This window comes from Euleptes europaea, chromosome 1 (assembly GCF_029931775.1).
Source record: "Euleptes europaea isolate rEulEur1 chromosome 1, rEulEur1.hap1, whole genome shotgun sequence".
Classification (NCBI taxonomy): Eukaryota; Metazoa; Chordata; class Lepidosauria; order Squamata; family Sphaerodactylidae; genus Euleptes; species Euleptes europaea.
Window position 1 is genome coordinate 182,198,001 of NC_079312.1, and position 24,960 is coordinate 182,222,960.

The 24,960-nt window shown below is 46.7% G+C and overlaps 1 protein-coding gene across 2 annotated transcripts in view; it reads left to right on the top strand.

Annotated features, from left to right (window-relative positions):
* The window catches only part of SMARCA4 (SWI/SNF related, matrix associated, actin dependent regulator of chromatin, subfamily a, member 4), a 59,113-nt gene that overhangs the window by 23,833 nt on the left and 10,320 nt on the right, over positions 1 to 24,960 (top strand). The window contains exons 18-29 of one of the 2 annotated variants that reach the window (XM_056867242.1): positions 551 to 661; positions 2,258 to 2,500; positions 4,151 to 4,264; positions 8,782 to 8,889; positions 9,674 to 9,760; positions 11,795 to 11,841; positions 12,280 to 12,446; positions 13,903 to 14,066; positions 17,785 to 18,012; positions 18,226 to 18,324; positions 18,619 to 18,696; positions 21,409 to 21,627. In XM_056867242.1, coding sequence (XP_056723220.1) covers positions 551 to 661; positions 2,258 to 2,500; positions 4,151 to 4,264; positions 8,782 to 8,889; positions 9,674 to 9,760; positions 11,795 to 11,841; positions 12,280 to 12,446; positions 13,903 to 14,066; positions 17,785 to 18,012; positions 18,226 to 18,324; positions 18,619 to 18,696; positions 21,409 to 21,627 — 1,665 coding nt within the window. Of the gene's footprint in view, positions 1 to 550; positions 662 to 2,257; positions 2,501 to 4,150; positions 4,265 to 8,781; positions 8,890 to 9,673; positions 9,761 to 11,794; positions 11,842 to 12,279; positions 12,447 to 13,902; positions 14,067 to 17,784; positions 18,013 to 18,225; positions 18,325 to 18,618; positions 18,697 to 21,408; positions 21,637 to 24,960 lie in introns of those variants that run through there. The other variant, XM_056867241.1, reaches the window with a different exon arrangement.

Consider the following 24,960-nt stretch of genomic DNA (forward strand, 5'->3'; position numbering starts at 1 on the left):
CTATGTCGAGTGCCCCAGACTTTTTCCCTGCTGCCAGGCCTCCAGGTTGACTAAAGTTCAGCCCACTGCCTGCTTCATCCACTTGAATTACCTTTTGTCTCAGCCAGCCCTCCAAGGACTCCTGTCTCTCTTCCCATCCTTGTGTGCAGTCACTCCCGTGCTTAATTGCGAAGTGGTTTGTCCAGACTCTCCTTCGTGTTTGTTGTTTTCTTACCACGTTCCCCTGTCCCTCCTGCCCTTTTCCTCAAGCTTCATTTCCTGTTTCTCAGTCCGCCACCTCCTGAGCCCTGTCTCGGGACTCTCCGCACCGTAGGAAAGCTTCTCCGCCTGTCCTCCAAAGCTACTCCTCTCTCTCTCCTGGGCAGGATTTTAATCTTAACCCTGCTGATTGTTCCCCTTCCCTCACAGAAAGCAGGATGCAGATGGTTTAGTTTTGCTCATGAATCATTTGAGCGAATTAGAAGTCAGAATTCACTGCCACATCCAGAATAGCAGAATAGGTTAATTACTCAGAGCCGTGCTTAGTTTCTCATATTTCTTGTTTCCTTAGGGCTCTCCAGCTGCAAGGCGGGCATTCGTACCTCAGCTTCGAAGTGGGAAATTTAATGTCTTGCTCACAACGTACGAATATATCATCAAAGATAAGCACATTCTCGCAAAGGTGAGGCTTCTCTGGTATAAGCTTCCTTCTGGGTTTGCCACTTTTAAATTGTTCCATCAAGAGGGTATCCTGTCAGAAATATTGCAGTTGTCAGCTGCCCTTAGAGCCAACAAGTTGTATTTGGCATTTGTAAACATTAGAAATGCAGATAAATCATTTGGAAGGGGGATCGTGGCTCAGGGGCAGAACATCTGCTTTGCCCACAGCAAGCCCTAGTTTAGTCTCCAGGATCTCCAGTTAAAAAAGATCAAGTACGAAATTATATGAAGGACCTCGACCTGAGACCCTGGAGAGCCACTGCCAGTCTGAGTAGACAACACCAGCCAGTGTTTGATAGATCAATTGTCTGTCTTAGTAGAAGGCAGCTTCATGTATTCATTTGTTGCATTTCTTTGTTTCCCAATAATGAAGTAGATTTAGGACAAAATGAAATACTTCACACAACAAGGGATTAAATTGTGGAATTTGCCACCAGAGGATGTAGTGATGGCCACGGGAATAGACTGCTTTAAATGGAGATTAGACAGATTCATGGAGGAGAGTGGTCTATCAGGGGCTACTAGCCCTGAGGACTAGAGCGAACCTCCATATACAGAAGCAGCAAACCTTTTTAAAAAAAAAAATATTTTTTTTACCATTTAGGCCCTTTAATCTGTCTAAGACAGTATGCCGAGACAAAGTGATAAAACATTTTTGCATTTTTACAGCAAGGAATAAACAAAAAAAGAGGAAATACAGAAATGTGTAAGGGAGTTATTTGTTTTGTACATAGGGGTAAAACGTTATGAATTTGGGACAATGCACTGACACTGGTCAACTCCCAACATCTCTTGTTGCTTTTATTAAAAAGTTCATATGTGTGGCCAGGCAGAAGCAGCAAACCTCTGAATCCCAGTGCCAGGAGGAAACATCAGAGGAAGGTCTTGGCCTCTATGCCCTCTTGTTGGCCTTCCAGAGGAACTGGTTGGCCACTGTGTGAGACGGGATGCTGGACTGGATGGACCCTCACTGGTCTGCCCAGCAGGGCTCTTCTGAGGTTCTTATCAGGGGAAGGCCTCGGCCTCTATGCCCTGTTGTTGGCCCTCCAGAAGAACTGGTTGGCTACTGTGTGAGACGGGATGCTGGACTGGATGGACCCTCACTGGTCTGATCCAGCAAGATGTTCTTATCAGCCTCTGTGCCCTGTTGGTGGCCTTCCAGAGGAACCAGTTGGCCGCTGTGTTTCTGTTAACTTATTTGTGTCATTTATATCTGGCGAGAACACGTTGCTTACCTGTTGTAGATGTTCAAATGGCCATCTGTGAAGTCAGGACCTATGGGATCCTGAACCCGTGCAGAGAACTCTTCGGAATCTTTTTGGCATTAACTTGGCCCACCTTGAGGAGGGAAACGCTGCCACGCAAACCTCAAAGAGGTGAAGCAGGGCCTTCTCTCTTTTCTTCCCCAGGCTGTTTTACTGTTGAGCCCCATATTCTTATTTCCAGTTGGAAGCTTAATACCCGTACATGGGAAAGAGATCAACATGAAAACATTTCACCAAAGTGTAGAGTTCATGCATGCACTCACCAATATTTGGTTGTTCTCCTGGATCTTCAGATTCGTTGGAAGTACATGATTGTCGACGAAGGCCACAGAATGAAGAACCACCACTGCAAGCTCACCCAAGTCCTGAACACGCACTACGTGGCTCCGCGTCGTTTGCTGCTGACGGGGACCCCACTGCAGAATAAGCTGCCGGAGCTGTGGGCCCTGCTCAACTTCCTCCTTCCGACGATCTTCAAGAGCTGTAGCACATTCGAGCAGTGGTTTAACGCTCCGTTTGCAATGACGGGAGAAAAGGTAGGCGTGGGGGTAGGCGGCGGAGCGCTTGATGGGCAAGAGTCTCGCATTTCAGCAGAGCTCCAAGTGGTTTTATTGTAGTTAATTGTTGGTGGCGCCACATTCCCAGAGTTTTGAGCATTCTGGTGGGAACTTGAGAGTTAGGCTACCTTTATGCTAAAATCGGCATAGGAAAACAAGGGCGCTTTTCGGTTTTATCAAAAGAGATTGGTTTGGTATGAAAGTATATGCCAAAGCAGGGCTCCTGTTATGATCAATACAGTGGTAAATTCTTATGTCTTTTCCAAACCGAAGCTCTCTTCCACAGAAGTAGTGGTTGTAGTGGTGTAGTGGTTAAGAGTGGTGGTTTGGAGTGGCAGACTCTGATCTGGAGAACCAGGTTAGATTCCCCACTCCTCCACACGAAGCCAGCTGGGTGACCTTGGGCCAGTTACAGTTCTATTAAGAGCTCTCTCAGCCCCACCTACCTCACAGGGTGTCTGTTGTGGGGAGGGGAAGGGAAGGTGATTGTAAGCTGATTTGATTCTGCCTTAAGTGGTAGAAAAAGTCGGCATATAAAAATCAACTCTTCTTCTAATGTTCAAGGCAGTAATTACTATCAGGGCTACAAGAAAACTGCAGTAAGTGAACATCCTTTCTCTCAAGATGCTGTGCCCAACCTGAGAAAGCTGTGTTCTTCCAGCAGCCAAAGCAAGAAGTGCTGTTATGGGGAAAACATGGATCTTCCCCCCCCCCCCCCAGAGCAGTGCATTCATTGCCATTTCAGGTGCCTGGGTGCAAGCGTGGGATTCCCTTGTTGTGTAAAGGTTGTTTCATCTCTGGGAGTGAGCAGTACACGCCCACTGCATGCTCCAGCATTTTGAAAAATGGGTATATTATTTTAAAACTGTGCCCTTCAGTGTTCCTGTAAGCCTTTTAAAACTTTGCAAAAGATTCAGAGGAAATCCAGCAAGCGTTAGCTGCTCTGCCTTTCCCCATGACTGCCCAGTGCTGAGGCTCTGTCATCTTGTGAGCGGGCTACTTCCTTTTCAACTTACTTGGGGCAGAATACTCCTTGGGGTTGAGAAGGATGGGTGTGCCAGCGAATGTTTCAGTAGGCAGAATACCCACTTGGTCCTAGGTTCAGTCCCTGGCATTTCCAGTTAAAGTAGTGTAATCATAAACTTTTATTTGTATTGTGCCTCCTCCTGCAAAGCTGGGCTCAGGGTGGCTCACATCACAAATTAAAACACAGTACAATAAAATATACAATGCAATATAGTAAAATTGATTTTACAACGCTGGAGATCTGTTCAATAATTGCCTCTTCACGGTGCCAAAATAATTCCCAGCAGGGAGGGATGTTTCTGCGACTCCAAAAGCTAAACTTGTACCACAGGGGGAGGGGTGGACCTCAATTCAAATTAATTTGGAACAACTCAAAGGAAGTATAACAGACCAGTGAGGAACAGGAAGGGGAAAAGGGAGGAAAATACCTCACTCTGCATCAGGCAACTTCATAAGCTGAGATCCAAGTTGACCGTCACGGCTTCTCTGCTGTGCAAAACCATTTCATGCTATGGTTTGTAGCAGGGTGAATTTTGTCTTACTGATCAGATATTTCCTGGTGTCTTTAGACTGATGTTTCTCTCAATCCTTGGGTCAAAACAGGTGGATTTGAATGAAGAGGAGACTATTCTAATCATCCGCCGTTTGCACAAAGTGTTGCGTCCCTTCTTGCTAAGGAGGTTGAAGAAGGAAGTGGAAGCGCAGCTGCCTGAGAAGGTAATCCTGAGAAGAAACCCAAATTCCAGTCCTTAACTGGAGCTCCTCTTGCTACAGTGGAAAAACAGCATTTGGCTTACGAGTGATCAGGGTGGGATCATTACCAGCTCCTGTATTTTGTAGGGGCTGCTGGAGATTGCTTATCAAGGAAAGTGTTCTGAACGTCTGAACACTTTCCTTGATAAACGATCTCCAGCGATTGTGGGGAGGGGTCACAGCTCCATGATAACATCTGTGTTGCACACTAACAGTCCCCAGATTTAACCTCTGATAAGTTCAGATTTTGATTTAAAGGACCTTGGGTAGCTGGGTTAGGAAAGAACCTTTTCCTGCCATTCTAGAGAAAAGTTGCCAGTCAAACTGGTGTGGTAGTAGAATGTACTATCAAGCAGCAGCTGACTTAAAGTGACCTCATGTGGTTTTCAAGGCACAAGACGAACAGGATGTGGGGTTTGCCATTGCCTGCCTCTGCGTAGCAGCCCTGGACTTCCTTGGTGGTCTCCCATCCAAGTCCTATCCAAGGCCAGCCCTGCATAGATCTGATGAGATTGGGCCAGCCTGGATTGTCCAGATGATGGCCCAGTGAAAAGAGAGAAGACTAAATTGACCATTGCTCTGACCAGATGTGAGACATCTTCATCTGTGTTGATTGGAACGATGTGATATTGCTGCACTGGCCTTTGTGGAGGGAGTTATGGTCCCCTTCTGTAGAATTGCAGTGTTTTGTCAAAGAAGACTTCTTTCATTTTACTTCAAATGTTATTACTCTGAAATTCTGTAGCAACGATGTTTTGACTTCTCTGCTAACCACAGGACTCAGGGTTGTGACACTCTAATCCTCGGACAAACTCCAGGTTCTGTTCTAAAATAATGGCTTCACTGGATTATTCCCTGGCTTATACTTTAATGCAGAAGTTGTTTCTGGCTCTCATGATTGTGGAGGAAGTGGGAACAACATGAGCGCTGTTTTTCTGCAGCATTCACTTGTCCCTGTGGGGCAAAAGCCATCTACACAAGTCTTTTAGAAGTGGAAAGTGACATAATAATAGAACGGCTCAAACAGTGGTCAAGGATTGAAACGTCTGCACCCTGCAGGTTTTTTTCATCCTAGTTTCTCATTCTCAGTGTGTGTGCACTTACACGTTTCTGTGTGCAACTGCAGAAGGTGGAGATAGAAGGTGTAGAAATCACTCCAAAGGCTGAAGGACCACCTTTCCTATTTTAATGGAATGTGAGATCTCTGACCTTCACAATATTTCTAGGACCCATGTGGAACATGGGTCTAGCACTTCGAGATTCTCCTCCAGTTGTCCACAAGTGGCTTCTACACCTCAGAAGGCCCCCACAAACTGGGCATGGAGTGACTGTACACAGAGTGTCTTTATTCTCGGGCTGTTGGCTGCTTCCTGGCGCCTGATCCAGCGAACTTTCCCTGAGAGTAGAACCATGTTGGGTCCAGTTGATCATGGACATCAAAGTAATGAGTCAATAGCTTTAGTCAGACAATCCAGAGGAGACCCAGCACAGCCTTTTTTTGGAAGAAGCAATGGACTGGCTGCCTTGATGTCAGCATACCCTTATCCTTGTAGGAATAGCTAACGTCACCACAAACACGTGCATCACACCGGGGGCGTGGGATCCTCAGATATGCATGGAAGGCCAACCTTACCCCCGATGGGTGGAAGGGTCTCCTGTGACAATATTTTGAAGTGAATGCTGAATAAAAAGTCAACAGGATCAGAGGGATTGCCACATAAAAGAAGTTCCGTCCATCTCAAGGGCCTCTTTGCAGCTTGTAATTAAGCCATGAGGCAAAATACTTTTTTCCCAAGTTACGTGGGGCTTCAGGCATAGGTGTGGTCAAGAGATTTACCCTGGAGTCTTCCCCATCATTTCTGCAATCCTCTCACAAAATATGCAGGGATAAGGTCGCAAAAGAATCTTCTGACAGAGCAACACTCCCTGTGGAGACCGTGATTTTTAGATCTCATAGGATCTGCTGACAGGAGCTGCCAAATCATATGGAGAAGATCACCCCCGGGGTTGATCACCCACCACAACTGACAGTGTCCTGTGACTGCTGGCTCAGTGTTAGATTATCTGCTAGCTTTTATGGTGGCTGTGTTGGAAACCTGCCTAATTTGAATATATGACTTCACCTGGAAGCGGTGGCTGCCGAGAGCTTAGAAGTGGTGGTCGTCAAAGCGATAAAAACTGGTTCAAACACTATTCACTTACTCAGCCTCTGGATCTCACACATTTAGGAATCATCTTGCTACACTTTTTTCTATTTAAGTGCTCAGACAGTTTCCAAATTCCTCACTTAGGAAAGCTGCTATTATATTACGTAAGAGTAGCTAACAAGGTAAGGTTTAAAAACCATTCACAAAATATAAATTGTGCATGTGCGCATGGGCAACGAAAAAAGACAAATAGAACAGGGTTACAGAACAATAAAACCTACAATAATTTTAACGGCCTCCAGCCCATCAAGTTGAAAGTTAAGTGTGGCCTTCTAAGTTATCCTGGGTCTCTGTATTACTCTAAAGCTTTTGCATGCTTATTTTATCTTCCTCTGGAGTTCTTGAGATTGAATCTTTCCAGAAAAGAAATCTCCAAAAATATCCCAAGAAAGAATATCAAGGAAAAAAGGGGAAACGCAATCATGCTGAAAAAATGAAATCAGAAAGAAGCAGAGTAGTAAGACAACGCAGCAGTGAGAAAGGAGTGAAGGAGGGAGACCTGAAGGAAGGAAGTTCCATGACCTTTTGAAGAGAAGAAAGTCTCCATATTATGTGTTGTGCTGTGGTCTTTTAAACCCTTTTTCAGTGATCCAGAGGTAGCCCTATTCTTCAGAGAAGTGACAAAATCCAGTTATCAAAATTCATTACCCAGTTTTTTTCTTGTGAGATGAACTTGACTAGTATCTTCCAAGAAAGTTCCCTTCCTTGTCGATCACATTCTTATCACAGAATCATAGAGTTGGAAGGGACCACCAGGGTCATCTAGTCCAACCCCCTGCACAATGCAGGAAATTCACAACTACCACCCCCTCCCCACACCCCCAGTGACCCTTACTCCATGCCCAGAAGATGGCCAAGAGGCCCTCCTTCCCATCATCTGCTTAAGGCTATAGAATCAGCACGCTGACAGATAGCCCTCTAGCCTCTGCTTAGAAACCTCCAGGGAAGGAGAGCCCACCACCTCCCAAGGAAGCCTGTTCCACTGAGCAACCGATCTCACTGTCAGACAGTTCTTCCTAATGTTTAGGTGGAAACTCTTGATTTAATTTCAAGGATTCCTGTTAGTTGCCCATCCCATCTTGGTCACCACACAGATCTACATGCAGGGCCACTTTGTTCCTAATGTTCTTCCTAATTGGTTCTTGTAGGTTATCCGGGTTGTGTAACCGTGGTCTTGGAATTTTCTTTCCTGACGTTTCGCCAGCAACTGTGGCAGGCATCTTCAGTGTTACTACTCTGAAGATGCCTGCCACAGTTGCTGGCGAAACGTCAGGAAAGAAAATTCCAAGACCACGGTTACACAACCCGGATAACCTACAAGAACCAATGAACTCTGACCGTGAAAGCCTTCGACAATATTTTGTTCTTCCTAATGTTTAGGTGGAAACTCTTGATTTAATTTCAAGGATTCCTGTTAGTTGCCCATCCCATCTTGGTCACCACACAGATCTGCATGCAGGGCCACTTTGGTTCATCTTTTTTTTTTTTTGCTATTCTTCACTATATTAATGCCAGCAGATGTGCCACCTCCGTCCTCTCATCAGCCAGATCCCTGAACTGCAGTCATGGCCTTTTGCCGCACCCCTGGGCTCCTGAGATCATACGGTTAGGCTGCTTCCATCTGAATAAAATTCTTCTTGTCCATCATAACTGGTCTTAAGAGCAGGCCAGACTCGGGTGTCTTCAGGATAGTTCAGCTGAACCTCTTTGGGATTCAAAGACCAGGTCTGGGGGTAAGAGTGACATTTGCAAATAGGGTCCAAACCAGTACAAGGCCTCTGAGGGGGGAATAAATCATATCAAACAGGCCTTTTGAAGGTCAGGAGGGTCAGGGTGTGGTAAATTTCTTCAGGGATGCTGTTTGCACTTGGGGAGGAACTGCAGTATACAACTCTCTCTGACCAAGACCGACCATATGATTTCAAAGATTCCTTGTATAGCACCAGTCAGAGACATGTGATGGCCTAATGAGGTTTATTGCTGTAACTTTACCAGTGGTCTAGAGCCTTTGCCATATCAGGAAAAGGTTCTCCTCCTCCCCCCACTCCCGAAACAGAAATAAAATGCAATGATAGTGTCCCCCTTTAAGGGTCTCTCCCTGACACTACAGCTCCGAAGCACTAGAAACCAAATAAATCTTCAGCATTTGGGGATCGCAACGTTATTTTAATTCATGGATTAATGTTAGGTGTCCAAGAGGTAGCCTCTCTCTTCCTTTCTCGCAACAGGTGGAATATGTGATTAAATATAATCTTTCTTCTTTTCTCGCAACAGGTGGAATATGTGATTAAATGTGATATGTCTGCATTGCAAAGGGTACTTTATAGGCACATGCAGGCCAAGGGAGTGCTGCTTACAGATGGGTCTGAGAAGGATAAAAAGGTTTGGACATCCGACTTCCTACTTGCATGGGACAGGGGTGGGTCTCTTAACTGTTGGGTGCTGACGGGCTTTTTTTAGTCTTTATAAAGGTATTGTTGCCAGTGCTTACAGTATTGGGGGGGGGGGAATAATTTATCAATTTTATGGCAGAAGAGCTAGATTCAAGTGCAGTAGCACCTTAGAGACCGACAAGATTTTCGGGGTATGAGCTTTCATGAGTCAAAGCTCCCTTAATCACGTACAAGATGGAATGGAAATCCCTGAGTCCTTAAACCCCAGTCGGAAGGTGGGTGGGGTGTTGCAAAGAAGGGAGTCTGGGTGCAAAGGCGCTCTGTTCCTTCCAGTGCGGACCAACACTGCTACCCTTCTAAAACAGTTTTATGGCAGTTCTGCTACTTTTGCAGTAGCCTCGTGTAGAGCTGACAGACCCACACCTTACAGTTACTCAACTCCGGAGGAAGGCAGACTTTGCATTTAATTTTTCCCCACTAGGAGCTGTGGGAGCTCCCAGGCACAAAACAGCTTTTGAGAAGAGGCCATTCAGGTTCTTGAGAAACACAGGTTTGGAGGTTAGGTATTGCTGTGTGCTGCTCGACCCCCTTTTAAAGGTCTTGCTTCGCAGCAGGGCTCGGTCACCAGACTGAATATGACGGTCGTTTTCTGAAACAATGACATAACCTTCTGTAAATAATTTCCCCCCTTTCAACATTTTTAGCAACACGATAAATCAGCAACCGTTTGCTTGGGGGAGAAGCTTGTGAGTAACGCTGTTCTGTTCTTGCAGGGTAAAGGTGGTACAAAAACACTCATGAACACTATTATGCAGCTGAGGAAGATTTGCAACCATCCTTATATGTTTCAGCACATAGAGGTAATGAAGCATTTGTAGCTAGACTTTCCCCAACCGTTTCTGTACAGTTCCTGAAGGAGGGCAACTGAGAGAGGAGACTATGGGCCAGAGGAATATATGATTGGGCTAATGTTCTACCAGACATTTCAGGAGTGGGGGCACCTTGTGGGTGCTAGATAATCAGTTTATTTCTTGTCGGATAAATGAGGGCATCCAGCATAGCTGCTATTATCATTTTCTTGTTTTCAGATTTTTGTGATACAAAGCCTACGGCGCCATTCATTGCAGGGGTCCCCAGTGTAGTCCCCGCAAGCGCTGTAGTGCCCACTGATACCTTTTCTGGTGCCTGCCAAGTGTTTTTAGAAAGTGGGCAGGGCCAGTGGGGCTTTTGCACAGCAGGGCTTCTGACTGGCCATTAGATTTGATTGGCTGTGCAGATTTAAAAAAAACAAACATTTTTTTGGCATCAGCATCTGCCTCCACAGCATGAGGACCTTCAGTGTGTGACAGAAGGTAAGCTGTGGCAGCCATTTTGTGGCTGGCTTCACCTCCTGTGGCAGCCATTTTGTGACTGTGCCCACCACCCTATGTCAGCATTCCAACAGTGCCCACAGGCTCAAAAAGGTTGGGGGGCCCTCCCCTGGTTTCTTAGATGCCCCATCCTGTTGATTATATTGACTTACACGGTGTGATCCGCCTTGAGACTCGGTTAGAAAGGTGGACTACAAATAGCATAAATAAGCAAGTAGATCTGATTCCCGTGGGTAGCCCCACGGCACAGCTTAGAGCCACACTGTGGGGCTCTCCAGGGCTAGGGAATACATTTCTGCACACCTGGAGGATTTGCAGAAAAATCCAAAAGCTTTTATAAAAACTGGGAGGTTACCTCCTGCGTGAACCTTCTCAGATCCTGCTCTGTGTGTTTTGCAGCTACTGAGAAATGTATAGCTTGGGGCAGATGTGTTTTAAAGGTTGTTTAAAGGTTATTCAAAACTTTGCTTGGTGACAGTACCTGGAAAAGACCGAAAAGCTCCTTCAAGCTTGCCTGCCTGCCTGCTCTATTTATTGATTTTACAATCAAGATCAAGTTAATTCAATCCATCATATTCCCTATTACTGTGTATGGGTGAGAAAGCTGATAGGAAGAAAGTAGATTCTTTTGAAATCTGGTGCTGGAGGAGAGTGTTACGGATACCATGGACAGCCAAAAAAACAAATCAGTGGGTTATAGATCAAATCAAGCCTGAACTGACCCTAGAAGCTGTAATGACTAAACTGAGGCTATCGTATTTTGGACACATTATGAGAAGATTAGGGTCACTAGAAAAGACAGTCATGCTAGCAAAAGTTGAGGGCAGCAGGAAAAGAGGAAGACCCAACAAGAGATGGATGGACTCCATAAAGGAAGCCACAGCCCTCAATTTGCAAGACCTGAGCAAGGCTGTCAAAGATAGGACATTTTGGAGGACTTTGATTCATAGGGTCGCCATGAGTCGGAAGTGACTTGATGTCACTTAACACACACACACACACACACATACACACACACACACACACACACACACACACTTCAGATTAAAATGTCCCCCCACTGTTTTCTGGATGTTGTGGTTTCTGATGTCAGACTTATGTCCATTTAATCTTTGTCGCTGGGGCTGGCCTGTTTGTCCAATGTAGAGGGTGGAAGGGCATTGCTAGCATGTGATGACATAAATGACGTTAGAAGATGGAGTATGAACCTGGGACAGTCACTGACGTTGCTGGGCCCAGTGATGGTGTTGCTAGGATCTATATGAGAGCAAAGTTGGCACCTTGGTTTGTTACAGGCCTTGGTACCAGAGTCCATGCTACTGTTAAATAGTTTATAGTTTACATTTTCAATTGTAAACGGGGTAAAAATGAGCAGAATTGCCAAGCTCCGTGTGGCATAGTTCCTTTTGTCCCAACGTTCACCATTATTCAGCATTCCGAGAGTGGTCCATTTGTCTTTGGAAAAAGCCCCTCCGCAGCTGTGCTCTGCCTCCTCACTCCGGTTTCTCTCTCGTTTTGTTGCAGGAATCCTTTTCCGAGCACTTAGGCTTCACCGGAGGGATCGTGCAAGGGTAAGCGGCCGCCCCGAAGCCTTTGCGAGCTTGGGCTGCTTTCTCGGGGAAATTCTCGGTAGTCCGGATCCACAGCCTTGTAATCTCTGAGAACCAGACCCTGGTGAGCGGAGGGCTGTGCCCGTCATGCCCTGTCTGTGAGTCTGCAACGGCATCTGGCCAGCCAGGGCTGGGAAGAGAGTGTTTGATCTGTAATGGCAGGCCAGCATCCCGGAGGCGCACCTTGCCCGCTGTTTGCCGGCCTCCTGCTGCACGCGCTGCCCAAGGGTGCGCTCTCAGACATAGAGGCCACCAAAGCAGGCTGCAGGGTAGAGACCTTGTGCCAGAATCCTCCCCTGCGCGGCGTAGGCTGTAGCTTAGCTCCACAGGTCAGGTGACAGACAGGCTTGCTGGAGGAGTTCGGTTTCTTCTGTTTAACTTCTCTGTCTGCAAAAACAGGCTTGACTTGTATCGCGCTTCTGGCAAATTTGAGCTGCTGGACCGGATTTTGCCCAAGCTGCGAGCCACCAACCACAAGGTGCTGCTTTTCTGCCAGATGACCTCTCTCATGACCATCATGGAAGACTATTTTGCTTACCGTGGCTTCAAATACCTCAGGCTAGATGGTGAGTTTTGCACCGGACGTTAGAGCCATTCTGATCTGGGGAGGTGCTTCTCCAAGTCCGGCCCATTGAATCCCTGAGTATTTATTTACTATATTTATACCCCGCCTTTCTCCCCAGTGGGGACCAGAGTGGCTTACATCCTTCTCCTCACTTCCAATTTATCCTCACAACAACCCTGCAAGGTAGGCTAGGCAAAGAGGGTGTGACTGGCCCATGGTCACCCAGTGAGCTTCGGTAGCAGTAAGGATTCGAACCTGGGTCTCCCAGATCCTAGTTCAATTCTTTAACTATGGCATGAATTTCTGCCATAGTTAAAGTTCAACTCTTTAACTATGGCATGAACAGGGAATGAGAAATGAGAGGTTTCTTTTAAGGTCTGACTGAGCGAGATATTAAACTTTGTGATGAATGTTAATTTCCTAGTTTCTCCTTGAAACCACGACTCCTTAGAAATGGGAAATTTTCCCTGGAAAAATAAAGTGGTAGAAAACTCTCTGACCCCACATTTCTGAGGACCACTTTAAAACAATAGCCCTGAATCTGTTGACTAAAGTAGCATAGTTTGTAGCCCCATTAGAAAGACGATTAATCTACTTTAATATACTATTCTGTAACCATTGCCTTTATATCTGCTTTTATTGTAGTTACATTCCTGTCTATTCCAACTACTTTCCTGTTATCCACTTAAAAGTTGTATAATATATATTATAGCTATTCTTGATTAAATTTATTCTCCCCATCTCGTTTAGCTACACTCTCTATTTCTACTTTTTATTACATATTAAATCAGTAATCTAATCATTTCAGCTTGTACTACTTAGGGTATAGATACTACTATACATCTGAATACTCACATCTGCTAACTTCTACTTTACTATGTTACACCTTAAGTTTTGCATATTCATAATAAGGCGCCCATTTCTTTTGAAATTCTACCATCAATTCTCCTTTTAACAAATTAGATAGTTTCGCCATCGCTGCGTATTCAGCCAACTTGTCTTGCATACCCCGAAAATCTTTTAGATCTCTAAGGTGCTTCTGGACTCGAATCTAGCTGTTCTCCTGCAGACCGGCATGGCTACTCTCTGAAACTGCCTTCTCACCCCTAGATTTGGAGTTTGGAAGGAGAGGGAGGCAGGTTTGGGAGAGAGCAGTGATATGTACACTTTTATCTTCAGATACCTACCTGTTCATTTAAACCGTCTCGATGTTCTCTGACTGTAAATGAATGCCTCTTTTAATGTTGTTAAGAGCAAACGTACCTTGGGCAATATGCAGACTCTGCAGGTGTATTGATTTTGGAATGAAGCTATGTCTCTACTCGGTGTGACTTCCCCCCCCCCCGGGGGAAGAGTGCTGTGCTTTTCCAGAGTTCTGGACTTGCCGAGAGCCTTTGCGTTCAAAAGAAACGTTTGTGGCAGAGAGAACAATCCTTTCTTCTCCTGGATTCTTAAAGGGACCACTAAAGCTGAAGACCGCGGCATGCTGCTGAAAACCTTCAACGAGCCGGGTTCTGAATATTTCATCTTTTTGCTGAGCACCCGTGCCGGAGGGCTGGGGCTAAATCTACAGTCTGCGGATACAGTGATAATTTTTGACAGTGACTGGAACCCTCACCAGGTAATAAATGCATAAATGGGCTTGAGAGAGGAGGGTTTTTGAAGCATGCAACACTACTGGGGGAGGGCACTGCCCCAAAAAAATCCCAGTGCAACTGGCGGCTTCTCTGTTGCATTAATACAAGAGGAGGCAGGAGTTGCTCTGCATGTTTTTCAAATTTAGCCTATGCACATGAAGCTGCCTCATTCTGGATCAGACCTCGTTCCATCTGTTCAGACTGGCAGCGGCTCTCCAGGGTCTCAGGCAGAGGTCTTTCACATCACCCGCTGCCTGGTCCTTTGTAACGGGAGGTGCTGGGGGACTGAACCTGGGACCCTCTGCATGCCAAGCAGAGGCTTTACCGCTGATCCACAGACCCTCCCCCTAGTAAACAGGGAGTTGGATCATAAAACTTCTAGGCATGCTTGTTGGAGGTACAGCATCTAGAATTGTGATGTTCCCATATCAAAATCTAGAACTGGAGTTGACGGACTGTAAATAGAATTTTCTACCCATTTGCCTTACCTGGAGCACCCTCTGCTTGCTCCTTTCTTCACGTCTTCCGTGGTGGAGGACCCTGAGATGGAAACCGTCCCCTCATCTCCTAAAGCAGTTTGGCTAAACACAAGTTGCCTCAGACGTTCCTAGTCAGTTGTTGCTGATATTAAATTTTCCTGCATTGTGCGGGGGGTTGGGCTAGATGACCCTGGTGGTCCCTTCCAACTGATTCTGAATTGATTGCGTAGGCTAAAATCCTGCCATGCACTGAAACCAAAAGGTGGCATTTGAAACTGGATTTTGAATATTAAATAAAGGTAGTCAGTCCGCTGTGCAAGCACTGGGTCATTACTCACCCATGGGGTGACGTCACATCGCGACATTTACTAGGCAGACTATGTTGACAAGGTGAACACATGAAACTGCCCTTATGCCTTGGTCCATCAAAGTCAGTATTGTCTGCTCTGACCGGCAGCAGCTCTCCAGGATCTCAGGCAGAGGTCTTTCCCATCACCTACTTGCCTTTTCCCTTTAACTTGAGAGCCAATGTGGTGTAGTGGTTAAGAGCGGTGGTTTAGAGCAGTGGACTCTGATCTGGAGAACCTAGTTTGATTCCCCACTCCTCCATATGAGTGGTGGAGGCTAATCGGATGAACTGAATTTGTTTCCCCACTCCTTCACACGAAGCCAGATGGGTGACCTTGGGCTAGTCACACTCTCTCAGCCCCACCTACCTCACAGGGTGTCTGTTGTGGGGAAGGGAAGGTGATTGTAAGCTGGTTTGAGTCTTCCTTAAGTGGTAGAGAAAGTCGGCATATAAATACCCACTCTTCTTCTTGTAACTGGAGATGCCAGGGACTGAACCTGAGATCTTCTGCATGCCAAGCAGATGCTCTACCACTGAGCCATAGCCCCTCCCCAATGGTGGTTTGCCATTGTCTTCAACAGTGGTCCACTCTTTACCCCCATGCAATCACAGAGCATAAATGTTATGTGGCAGATAGGAAAGGCTATATCCGTCCAAGGGCTGCATCTTTTCAAAAGCCCATAGCGCCTGCATTTCCGCCTCGCCAGCAGCATGTGTTATCTGTAGTCCATGAAATGCATATTCCAAGTCACATAGTCAAGGAGACCTCACCACTTTCCACGTTGGCACCAGATTTCAAAAACTGGTTTGTTTACTTTCATATAATTTAATCTGTTCTCCCGTTCGGTAGAAAATATGTATTTTTGTATTCCTCTGAACTAGGGAAGGTAGAATCTTCCTGCCCCATATATCTTAAGTCAGGCAGTATAAGGATCTTGTATTTTTTCTGTTTTTATGCTTTTTACCATTTTCAGTTTTCTGTGTTTTATGTTTTAATGTCATGTAAATTCTGATTTCTTTCAACGGGCTTTCCTTTTTAATTGTAGTGCTGCACCTTGGAGATTTCACCCACATGCCTCTGTGGTCGTGTGACTGGGATCAAACACTAGAGATGTAAAATTTCCAGAATTCTTAAAGTTATGGGGGGAAATCCCTCTCCTTTCAGGGCAAAGCAGAAATTCGGGAGACAACTGACATGTTTGCAGTGTCTGTTTTCCTATCAGATCTAAACTTAATTTGTTCCTCTCCCTACATAAAACGCATCAGTTATAATTTAGTTAGCATATAAAAGTTTATTAATTGGTATATTTATCAGATTTAAAAATAGAGCAGACTTGCAAATATAACCAGAACTTGATAGGGAGAGCTGTAAACTGCTCTACCTTGCTCCACCTTAGCACATTTCCTAATTATTTTTCATCTGAGAAACAAGAGAAAATAAAAGTTGAAATTACTACAAAGTTTGATTTCTAAAGAAAAGGTAATGTCTAATCTAAGAACATAAAAGCCCTGCTGGATCAGACCAAGGTCCATCAAGTCCAGCAGTCTGTTCACAACGGGGCCAACCAGGTGCCTCCAGGAAGCCCACAAGCAAGACGACTGCAGCAGCACCATCCTGCCTGTGTTCCACAGCACCTAACAGAACAGGCATAAGAATATAAAAAAGACCCTACTGGATCAGACCAAGGCCCATCAAGTCCAGCAGTCTATTCACACAGTGGCCAACCAGGTGCCTCTAGGAAGCCACAAGCAAGATGACTGCAGCAGCATTGTCCTGCCTGTGTTCCTCAGCACCTAATATAATAGGCATGCTCCTCTGATACTAGAGAGAATAGTTATGCATCATGACTAATATCCATTTTGACTAGCAGCCAGGAATAGCCCTCTCCTCCATGAACATCTCCACTCCCCCTTGATGGCTGCCAACTTGGAAGGCTTTGCCACATCCTGGGGCAGGGAGTTGCACAATTTAACTATGCATTGTGTGAAGAGATACTTCCTTTTGTCTGTTTTGAATCTCTCACCCTCAAGCTTCAGCAGATGACCCTGCGTTCTGGTATTATCTTGACAGAAATACATATATTAGGTACGACCATCCTATTAGATTACCAAGTTAAACTTCATAACATTGAAAACACTAGATTTTTTAGTAATTCATTATCATCAGACAGATCATCAAGTGTTGCCAAATTGTCATATTTAAGTAATACACATATTATTGAATATATGTTGTCTCTGTCTACAGTATACGTAAGAATTATCTAACGCTGTAAATTGTCTTACATTTTAAAAAATCATGCTATATTTTAAGTGAATCAAAGCTTGTCTTAAAAACAATTTAACTCATTCCAAAAGGGAAAAAAATATTCAGAATTCCCCCAAATTTCCCAATGTTACCGTCAGAAAAAATTGAAAAGTCCTTGGAGAAAAAAAATGATAAAAGTTTCTTCACATCTCCACAATGCATTACACCAGATGACACTGGGCGAGAGGAGTGGTCTTTTATCTTTATAAGGAAGACTGAATGTTTGATGAGGCCTACTAAGATTTGAGAGATTTCCTCGCTCATGGCAGTGAAACAGATTGGGTTGTGGGGCCGGAGGCTTGAAATAACTCTTTGTGCTTCCCTCCCCCCGCACCCTGACCCTGAAACCTCAGTTGCTCAGATAGCCCTGTGGAATGGATCGCGGCGTTGAAACCTCTCATCTTTCCCTATTGAAGTCATCTCACCCGAACGGAGAGAGCAGGCATAGCAATCCACTGAGATATTGTGGGCTCGATTCTTTTGCTAATGCTAGGTTCAAAAAAGAGGAGGCGTGTACCTGAGGGACTTCAGACCGTTCCGTGAACAGCGTGAGTGTGTTCTCTTTGCAGGACCTCCAGGCCCAGGACCGAGCCCATCGCATTGGGCAGCAAAACGAAGTGCGGGTCTTGCGCCTCTGCACCGTCAACAGTGTGGAGGAGAAGATTCTGGCTGCAGCCAAGTACAAGCTGAACGTCGACCAGAAGGTTATTCAGGCGGGCATGTTTGACCAGAAGTCCTCCAGCCACGAGAGGAGAGCCTTCCTTCAGGCTATCCTGGAGCACGAGGAGCAGGACGAGGTAAGGAGCCACTGAGGTCTCGCTTTCCGTGCCGGCTCATGACGGACGAACACGCTGCCCCGTCTCCTGCTCCGCGTGGCCCAACGGCCGAGGGACTGTGGGCTGGAAGGAGCTGGCACGAGGCCCAGCCATCCTAGGGAGAGCATCTGAGCGTCAGTGAAAGGTGCCGGATCGGCAGCCCTGGAGACTGAAGCCCCCTCTATCTATCCACAGAGCAGACACAGCACGGGCAGCGGCAGTGGCAGCTCGAGCTTTCCCCCTACTGCCTCAACCCTGTGCCTCAACTCCGACTCGGAGGAGCCACCTTTAAAGGTGAGAGGGGTCCTTCAGTCGCCATGCCCGTCCAGTCCTTGGCCCTCTCTCTCTCTGTTTTAAGACGGTCAGCTCGGAAGGTTGAACGCCTTCGGCCGCGCGCAAGCCCGCCCGCTAACTCGAGCACAGACCGAAGCCGCCCGGCTCGTTTTCACACGCCTAGCTAAACCAGTCCCGAGATGGTAAACCTGCCTCCAAGCACCTCAGACACCAGATCGTATCTAAATATGGACGTGTGCGAGTATATGGGTAAATGTGTAAAAAGCTAAACGAGGGGATTTTGAAATCTTTCAGGAAGAAGATGAAGTTCCCGATGATGAGACGGTGAACCAGATGATTGCCCGGCACGAGGAGGAGTTTGATCTTTTTATGGTGAGGCAGACTGACTTCTACTACTTTCCCAGCAGAGCGGCTTTGTTCTCCCTCGTGCAGCCTAGTGTTACGGGGTATTAGAGTAAGACGTGGTATGGCTCTGGTTGTCGGAGCGGGGCAGGGGAGTCTCCTGCCTGTCAAAAAGTGGGAGGGGAGAGAGATGGAATGAGTGTCCACACGCCGAAGAGTCACTTGGTCACTCTCCCGCTTACTTTTATCAGCGAGACGGTTGTGTCTGTTTAGCTAGCTTGGTACTATTGCTTAAAGAAAAATCCCTCCCCCCTGGGAGTAAAGCCTCAGTGGAAACTGTGGGTTCCTTTGCACAATTAACCATGTGCCGTAGTGTTCTGGTATGCATAAGGGAGACGTGGTGATAAGGGGTCTTGTCTGAGTGAAAAGTTCTGGGGATAAACCAGAAGAGCAAGAAGGCTAGGAAGTTCTGTTTAATTTACCAGCAGGCTTTTTGTCTGCTTTGCATTTATTTAATATCAAAGTTTACTGTCCAGTTCAAAATTCCAGGAGAGATGACAGACTTCAGCTGTGGGGCTACAAACGATAGCCAGTCTCTCAACGATGCCGCCTGCCTAGTTTCCAAATATCTTTCTCCTGTGCCTTGTATTGGGGCTAATAGAAAGATGCACGGAGAAGGGAGAGGTTTCTTCCACATAACTGTGAGCTCATTTCTTCTGGGGCAGACAGAAATGTGAGTCCCTTCCCCTTTTAGCCAGTGGGCGTCTCTGTTTCCAGCAGCCGCGAGCCGATGTTGGCTGGGTCCTGCTGGAAGAGCAGAGATTGTGACCACGAAAGGGAGGAAGGTTTATTCGCTCCCCCAGCTTCCAGTCATTTCTCTCTCTGAGGGGAAGCACACATGGCAGTTAGACTTGGCATCTTTACAGAAACTGTTCCCTGTGTCTAGTGCAGGGGCATGGACTTGGATGTCTAGCAGAAGCGAATAACTCAGAGGTGGCACCATCTGGCCTGTGGCTGCCTGGAGGTTTGCCTCTGCTCTGATTTGTCTTAGAGAGGCAGAGAGCTGGCAGATGCGGTACTTTCTATATTGTTTCTGTACACATTTGCATTTCTGATATAAACTTCAGCAAATCTGGATGGCATCAAAAGTTACATTCTCATCTGCAACAACTAGGGCTGTGCATATAATCGAGCCGAAAATAAGCTGGGGAAAAGCCATTTCGGTAAATTTCAGGTTCAAGTTTACCAAATTCCAAAACCTGGGGGGAAGGCCAAAGCTGAATTGGCCATTCCCGGAAAAAAACAGGGTTCCCCCCCCCCCTGGCTTTTTCGGGTTCTCCCCAGGCTTTGAGAAGCTCCTGGGGGGCATTTTTTGAGGTACAGCCCTCAAACTTGCAGGGTAGCTTGCAGGGACTCTCCTTGCAAGAAGCCCCCAGGTTTGGTGAAGTTTGGGTTGGGGGGTCCGAAGTTATGGGGTCTGTAAGTGGTTGGCCCCTCCCACCTCCATACAAAAACATTGGAAGGTAAGAGATCCCTAATTGGCTAATGCTTGTCTATGGAGGAGGTGACCTCTCCAGAGCCCATAACACCAAACCCCCTGACCCAATCTTCACCAAACTTTGGGGTTTGTGCAAAGATAGTCCCTGAAAGCTACCCTGTAAATTTGGGACCGCTACCCCCAAAAATGCCCCCACAGGAGCTTCGCAAAAAAATCCCCTTTGCTTACTAGCTCTGGAGAGGTCGCCCCCTCCCTCCTCCATAGACAAACAGTAGCTGATTAGTGAATGAACAGAGAATCTGACTCTTACCTTCCTGATTGTTTATGGAGGTGGGAGGGGGCGTCCTCTTCCAGACCCAAAACTTTGGACCCACCGACCCAATGTTCACCAAGCTTGGGGGTCTTGCAAGGAGAGTCCCTGCAAGCTACCCTGCAAGTTTGGGGGCTCTACCTCAAAAAATGCCCGGGCCGAATTTTTTCAGGAAACCGAAAAATAAACTGAATTCCCATATTTACCGGTATGGGAATCTGGCTTATTTGCACACCCCTAGCATCAACTGATTAACTTGGAAGCAAAGCTTGTCTATTCCAGTGGGAATTGATTTCAGCCTTATTTGGGACTGCAGCCAACCCCAGTCCCTTAGACCACTGTCTCGGAAGGCTCATTTCACATGCAAAGTTCATTGTTTGTACAGTTATTCTTTAAAGATCTGCAGTGTGTCGTTGCAATGGTCTCAAGATCGCCCCACACCCCATACTTTGTAATTTACCAGTCCTCCACTTAGTGCTTTCAGTTTTAAAACCATCAAACTTCCTTTTGTTATCTACTGTTGTGCCTCAGCTTTGGTCACTCACATCCTGATGACTTCTGTGTTCCTTAGTGCTGACATGCAATTGCATAGTGCTTTGATACACTAAAAAGACGGAGGCGCTTCAGGCCTTGTAAACCAGGGGAGTCTAACTCATTTGTTACGAGGGCCGGATATGACATAAATGTCACTTGGGCGGGGCCGTGCCTCTCCAGCCCAGATCAGGAGCGGGGTGTGTGTGGCTGCCTCGGCTCGTCAGCCCAAATCGGGACTGGGGGAGGTGGCTGGCTTGCAGGCTGCACAAGAGCTCTTAAGGAGCCAGATCCACACACACACACACCGGCCATGTGTTTGACACCCCTGCTGTGAATGCTGTGGAGTGCCCAGCATGAATGTTGCTCGAAGCCTTCATCCCTGGCTCTCTCCTCCTTACAGCGCATGGATCTGGACCGCAGGCGGGAAGAAGCCCGCAATCCAAAGCGGAAGCCCCGCCTGATGGAGGAGGATGAGCTGCCCTCTTGGATCATTAAAGATGATGCAGAGGTGGAGAGGCTCACGTGCGAGGAAGAGGAAGAGAAAATGTTTGGGCGTGGCTCTCGTCACCGAAAGGAGGTGGACTATAGCGACTCGCTGACTGAGAAGCAGTGGCTCAAGGTATACATGGTACAGCATCGTTCTCCAATGATTTTCTAAAATTTTTATTTCTTCCTGTGTCTGTGTCGTCTGTGTGGCTGAATGCGAGGAAATACCCAATATCAGGAGCTTTGATGGTCAGCTGAGATGGAGCAAGTGTCCAGTCTGGTAACAGAGCTCTGTTTTAAACACTTCACCAGAGCTAGAGTGATTCTCTTAAACTGCTAACCCTAGAGCAGTGTTTTGTACATTTAAAAACGAGTGAGTTTTCCTAAAGTGAAACATCCTCTCCGCCATGCAAGGCTTCTGTTGGGTATTAGCAGGTGCAATTGTGTTGTGCTACATTACTAAATTCAAATTCAGTTGATCTCCTTGACAGATATCAAACGCTTTCAGATGCTGATAGCCTTCTTGCTGCACAGCGAAGTATTCCCTCTACTTGTCTGTCCCGACAAACATTTCAATAGGAGCTCTCTCTCTCTCTCTCTCTCTCTCTCTCTCTCTCTCTCTCTCTCTCTCTCTCTCTCTCTCTCTCTCTCTCTCTCTCTCTCTCTCTCTCTCTCTCTCTCTCTCTCTCTCTCTCTCTCTCTCTCTCCTCTCTTCTCTTCTCTCTCTCTCTCTCTCCTCTTCTCTCTCTCACCAGCAGGAGACAGATATATGAGGAGGACAGGGCTGGTCCTGAGCTAGGGGGCACCACCCTTCCTCCTCAGTCTGTGCTGCAGTAAAGTGGTGCGCAGGATCGGTTAGTGGTGGTCTTTTGCCCTGGCAAGATGGAGTGCCTTCCTTCTGTAGCAGCAGCAGAAGCCAGGCTCCTGAGTGCAGGCCCTTTGTGGGTGGAGGAAAGCTGGGCGATGACTCAAACCCAAGAATTCAGCAGCCGAGGAAGAGCCAGGACTGCTTAAGATCAACCTTTTGGCGATTGGGCAGAAGACTGAGAACGAAAGCCAAGAGCAGGGTGGTCTTGCCGTGAATCAGAGCTCTCCCACTCCCGTTCTGTTTCCCAAGGACATCTCTCTTATCCTCTGCTCTGGATGAAATGGGTCTGTCCCACTTGTAGGAGCAGCTGTTCCCGTTGCCTGAAGAACGTGGAGCTCCCTTGTCCACCATAAGACTTGCTGACTGCTCGAGGGGAAGCATTTAGGCCTGTGGACCACGGAGCAGAACGGGTGGAGGTGCCCTTATCCACGGGGTGGTGTGTGGCTGCAGTGACTAAGGTGGCTTCTGCTTCCATTTCTACCATTACAGATGTTCTTTTTGCCTTAAAGGATTGTCCCAAAGGGCTGTTGCTTCCTTCCAAAAACATTTTTGTGCCAGCCTCCTGTGGTGGTGTGTAGAGTGCTGTGAATCACAGCAGACTTATGGGGATCCTGTAATGTTTTCAAGACGAGACCAACAGAGGTGGTCTGCCATTGCCTGCCTCTGCATAGCTGCTCTGGACTTCCCTGGTGGTCTCCCATCCAAGTACTAACCAGGGCAGGCCCTGTTTAGCTTCTGAGATCAGAGGAGATGGGGCCATCCAGGTCAGGGCACCAGCCTCATACTTTGTAAATAATCCCTTTTGGTTCAGAACCTATTGCGAGGCCCCTAGTCTAGCTTCCGCCCTGCTGTTCGGACCCAGGCCTTCGTAATAGGGAGCGTGTTCAAATGGTGCCCCTTTTTTCAACGCACACGAAATGTCAAAGCCAGTTGACAGTGGTAAGAAAGAAGACCTTATACTCTTGGCAATTTTCCCTGCTGTCCCCTCAGGAGGGAAGCTTCAGATTCACCCCGTTTTGTTCTTTGGGAACCAGGCAGAAGAAGACCCTGAGCCTGGAAGAGCAAAGTAGGTAATGATATTTTCCTGTTTGTTCCATTGCGAAAGCTGACATCAGTTCAATATGCCGGAGACATTTCAGACTTTCTGAGAGAACTGCTCTTTCCCTGGTTCTGAAGAACAGTGGAGATGACGTGCTTTCTCAAAGAAGATCCCTCAAGATACTTTGTTGTCCATCTTCAAGAGAGTTGCTGATCTTCATATGCCAGGAATCCATGTGTTGTTTCCTGGAACCCATTGGAGATGGGCGATGCTATCAGAACCCTTGCCTGACACGTTGGGAAGTCGATGCTTCTGGGTCAGATGGACCATTGGCCTGACTCAGTGCTGCGCTTTCTTAAAACAGTTTCAGTGGTAAAGAGACACGTGCAGATACCTCTTTTGCAACTCGGTCTCCAGTTCCAATTGGCAGGGCCCATGTTTCCCAGAAGGGGGCAGTAGCTCAGCGGAGCCTGTCTTTTGTGTGTCCAGAGCCTCGAGTTCATTCTCAGGTATATCCAGTTAAAGAATAGCGAGTGATCTGCATGATGGGAAAGGCCTCTGCCTGAAACCTGGGAAAGAGTTGCTGTTCAGAATAGTCAATGCTAAACTAGAGGAAGCTTTGATCTGACTTTGTATAAGATCATAGAATCATAGAGTTGGACCAGGGTCATCTAGTCCAAACCCCTGCACAATGCAGGAAATTCACAACTACTTCCCCCCCACACCCCCAGTGACCCCTACTCCATGCCCAGAAGATGGCCAAGAATGCCCTCCTTCTCATCATCTACCTAAAGTCGTAGAATCAGCATTGCTGACAGATGGCTATCTAGATAGCTGCTTCCACTTTATAATCTGTGATGGGTGATTTCTCCTTAGCTTGTCCCAGTTTTATGCTAGTCTTTGTAAAGGCATGGGGAGAAACTACTATTTGTAGCATCTCTTTACTGCCGTTTCTATCAAAGGTACCCAAGGCTTGTTTACAAATGAAATAATGAAAGACATGATTCATAAAATTGGGGGGTATGGGTCTGTCAGAGCTGAGGTCTCAGAAGCCGCTTACTAGAAGATCATCAGTAAAAGGTTATTTCATGGTAATAGTGTAGCAGCTTTGTTCAAAGTAGTTACAATGGCAATTAGGGGAGGGGTGGTGGCTCAGTGGCAGAACTTCTGCTTGGCACACAGAAGGTCCCAGGTTCAATCCACGGCATCTCCAGTTAAAAGGATCAGGTAGTAGGTCATGTGAAAGACCTCCGTCTGAGACCCTGGACAGCTGCTGTCAGTCTGAGTAGACAAGACTGACCTCGATGGACCAAGGTTCTGATTCAGTATAAGGCAGTTTCATTGTGTGTTCAGATGTGTCACGTGTCTGGATTTGTCTTGAATGCCAAATTCCAGTGCTGTTTGTGGTATAGCACTCCCACTACTGGACCACTTCTCAGCAACAAACAGAGTAGAGACTTTGGTTCGCCCTGTGAGTTTCCCTTCCGGTTGTTTGATGGGCAGTAATCCAGAAGCTGGTGTGTCTACAGGCTGTTTAGAGTACTAAATTCAGGCATTCA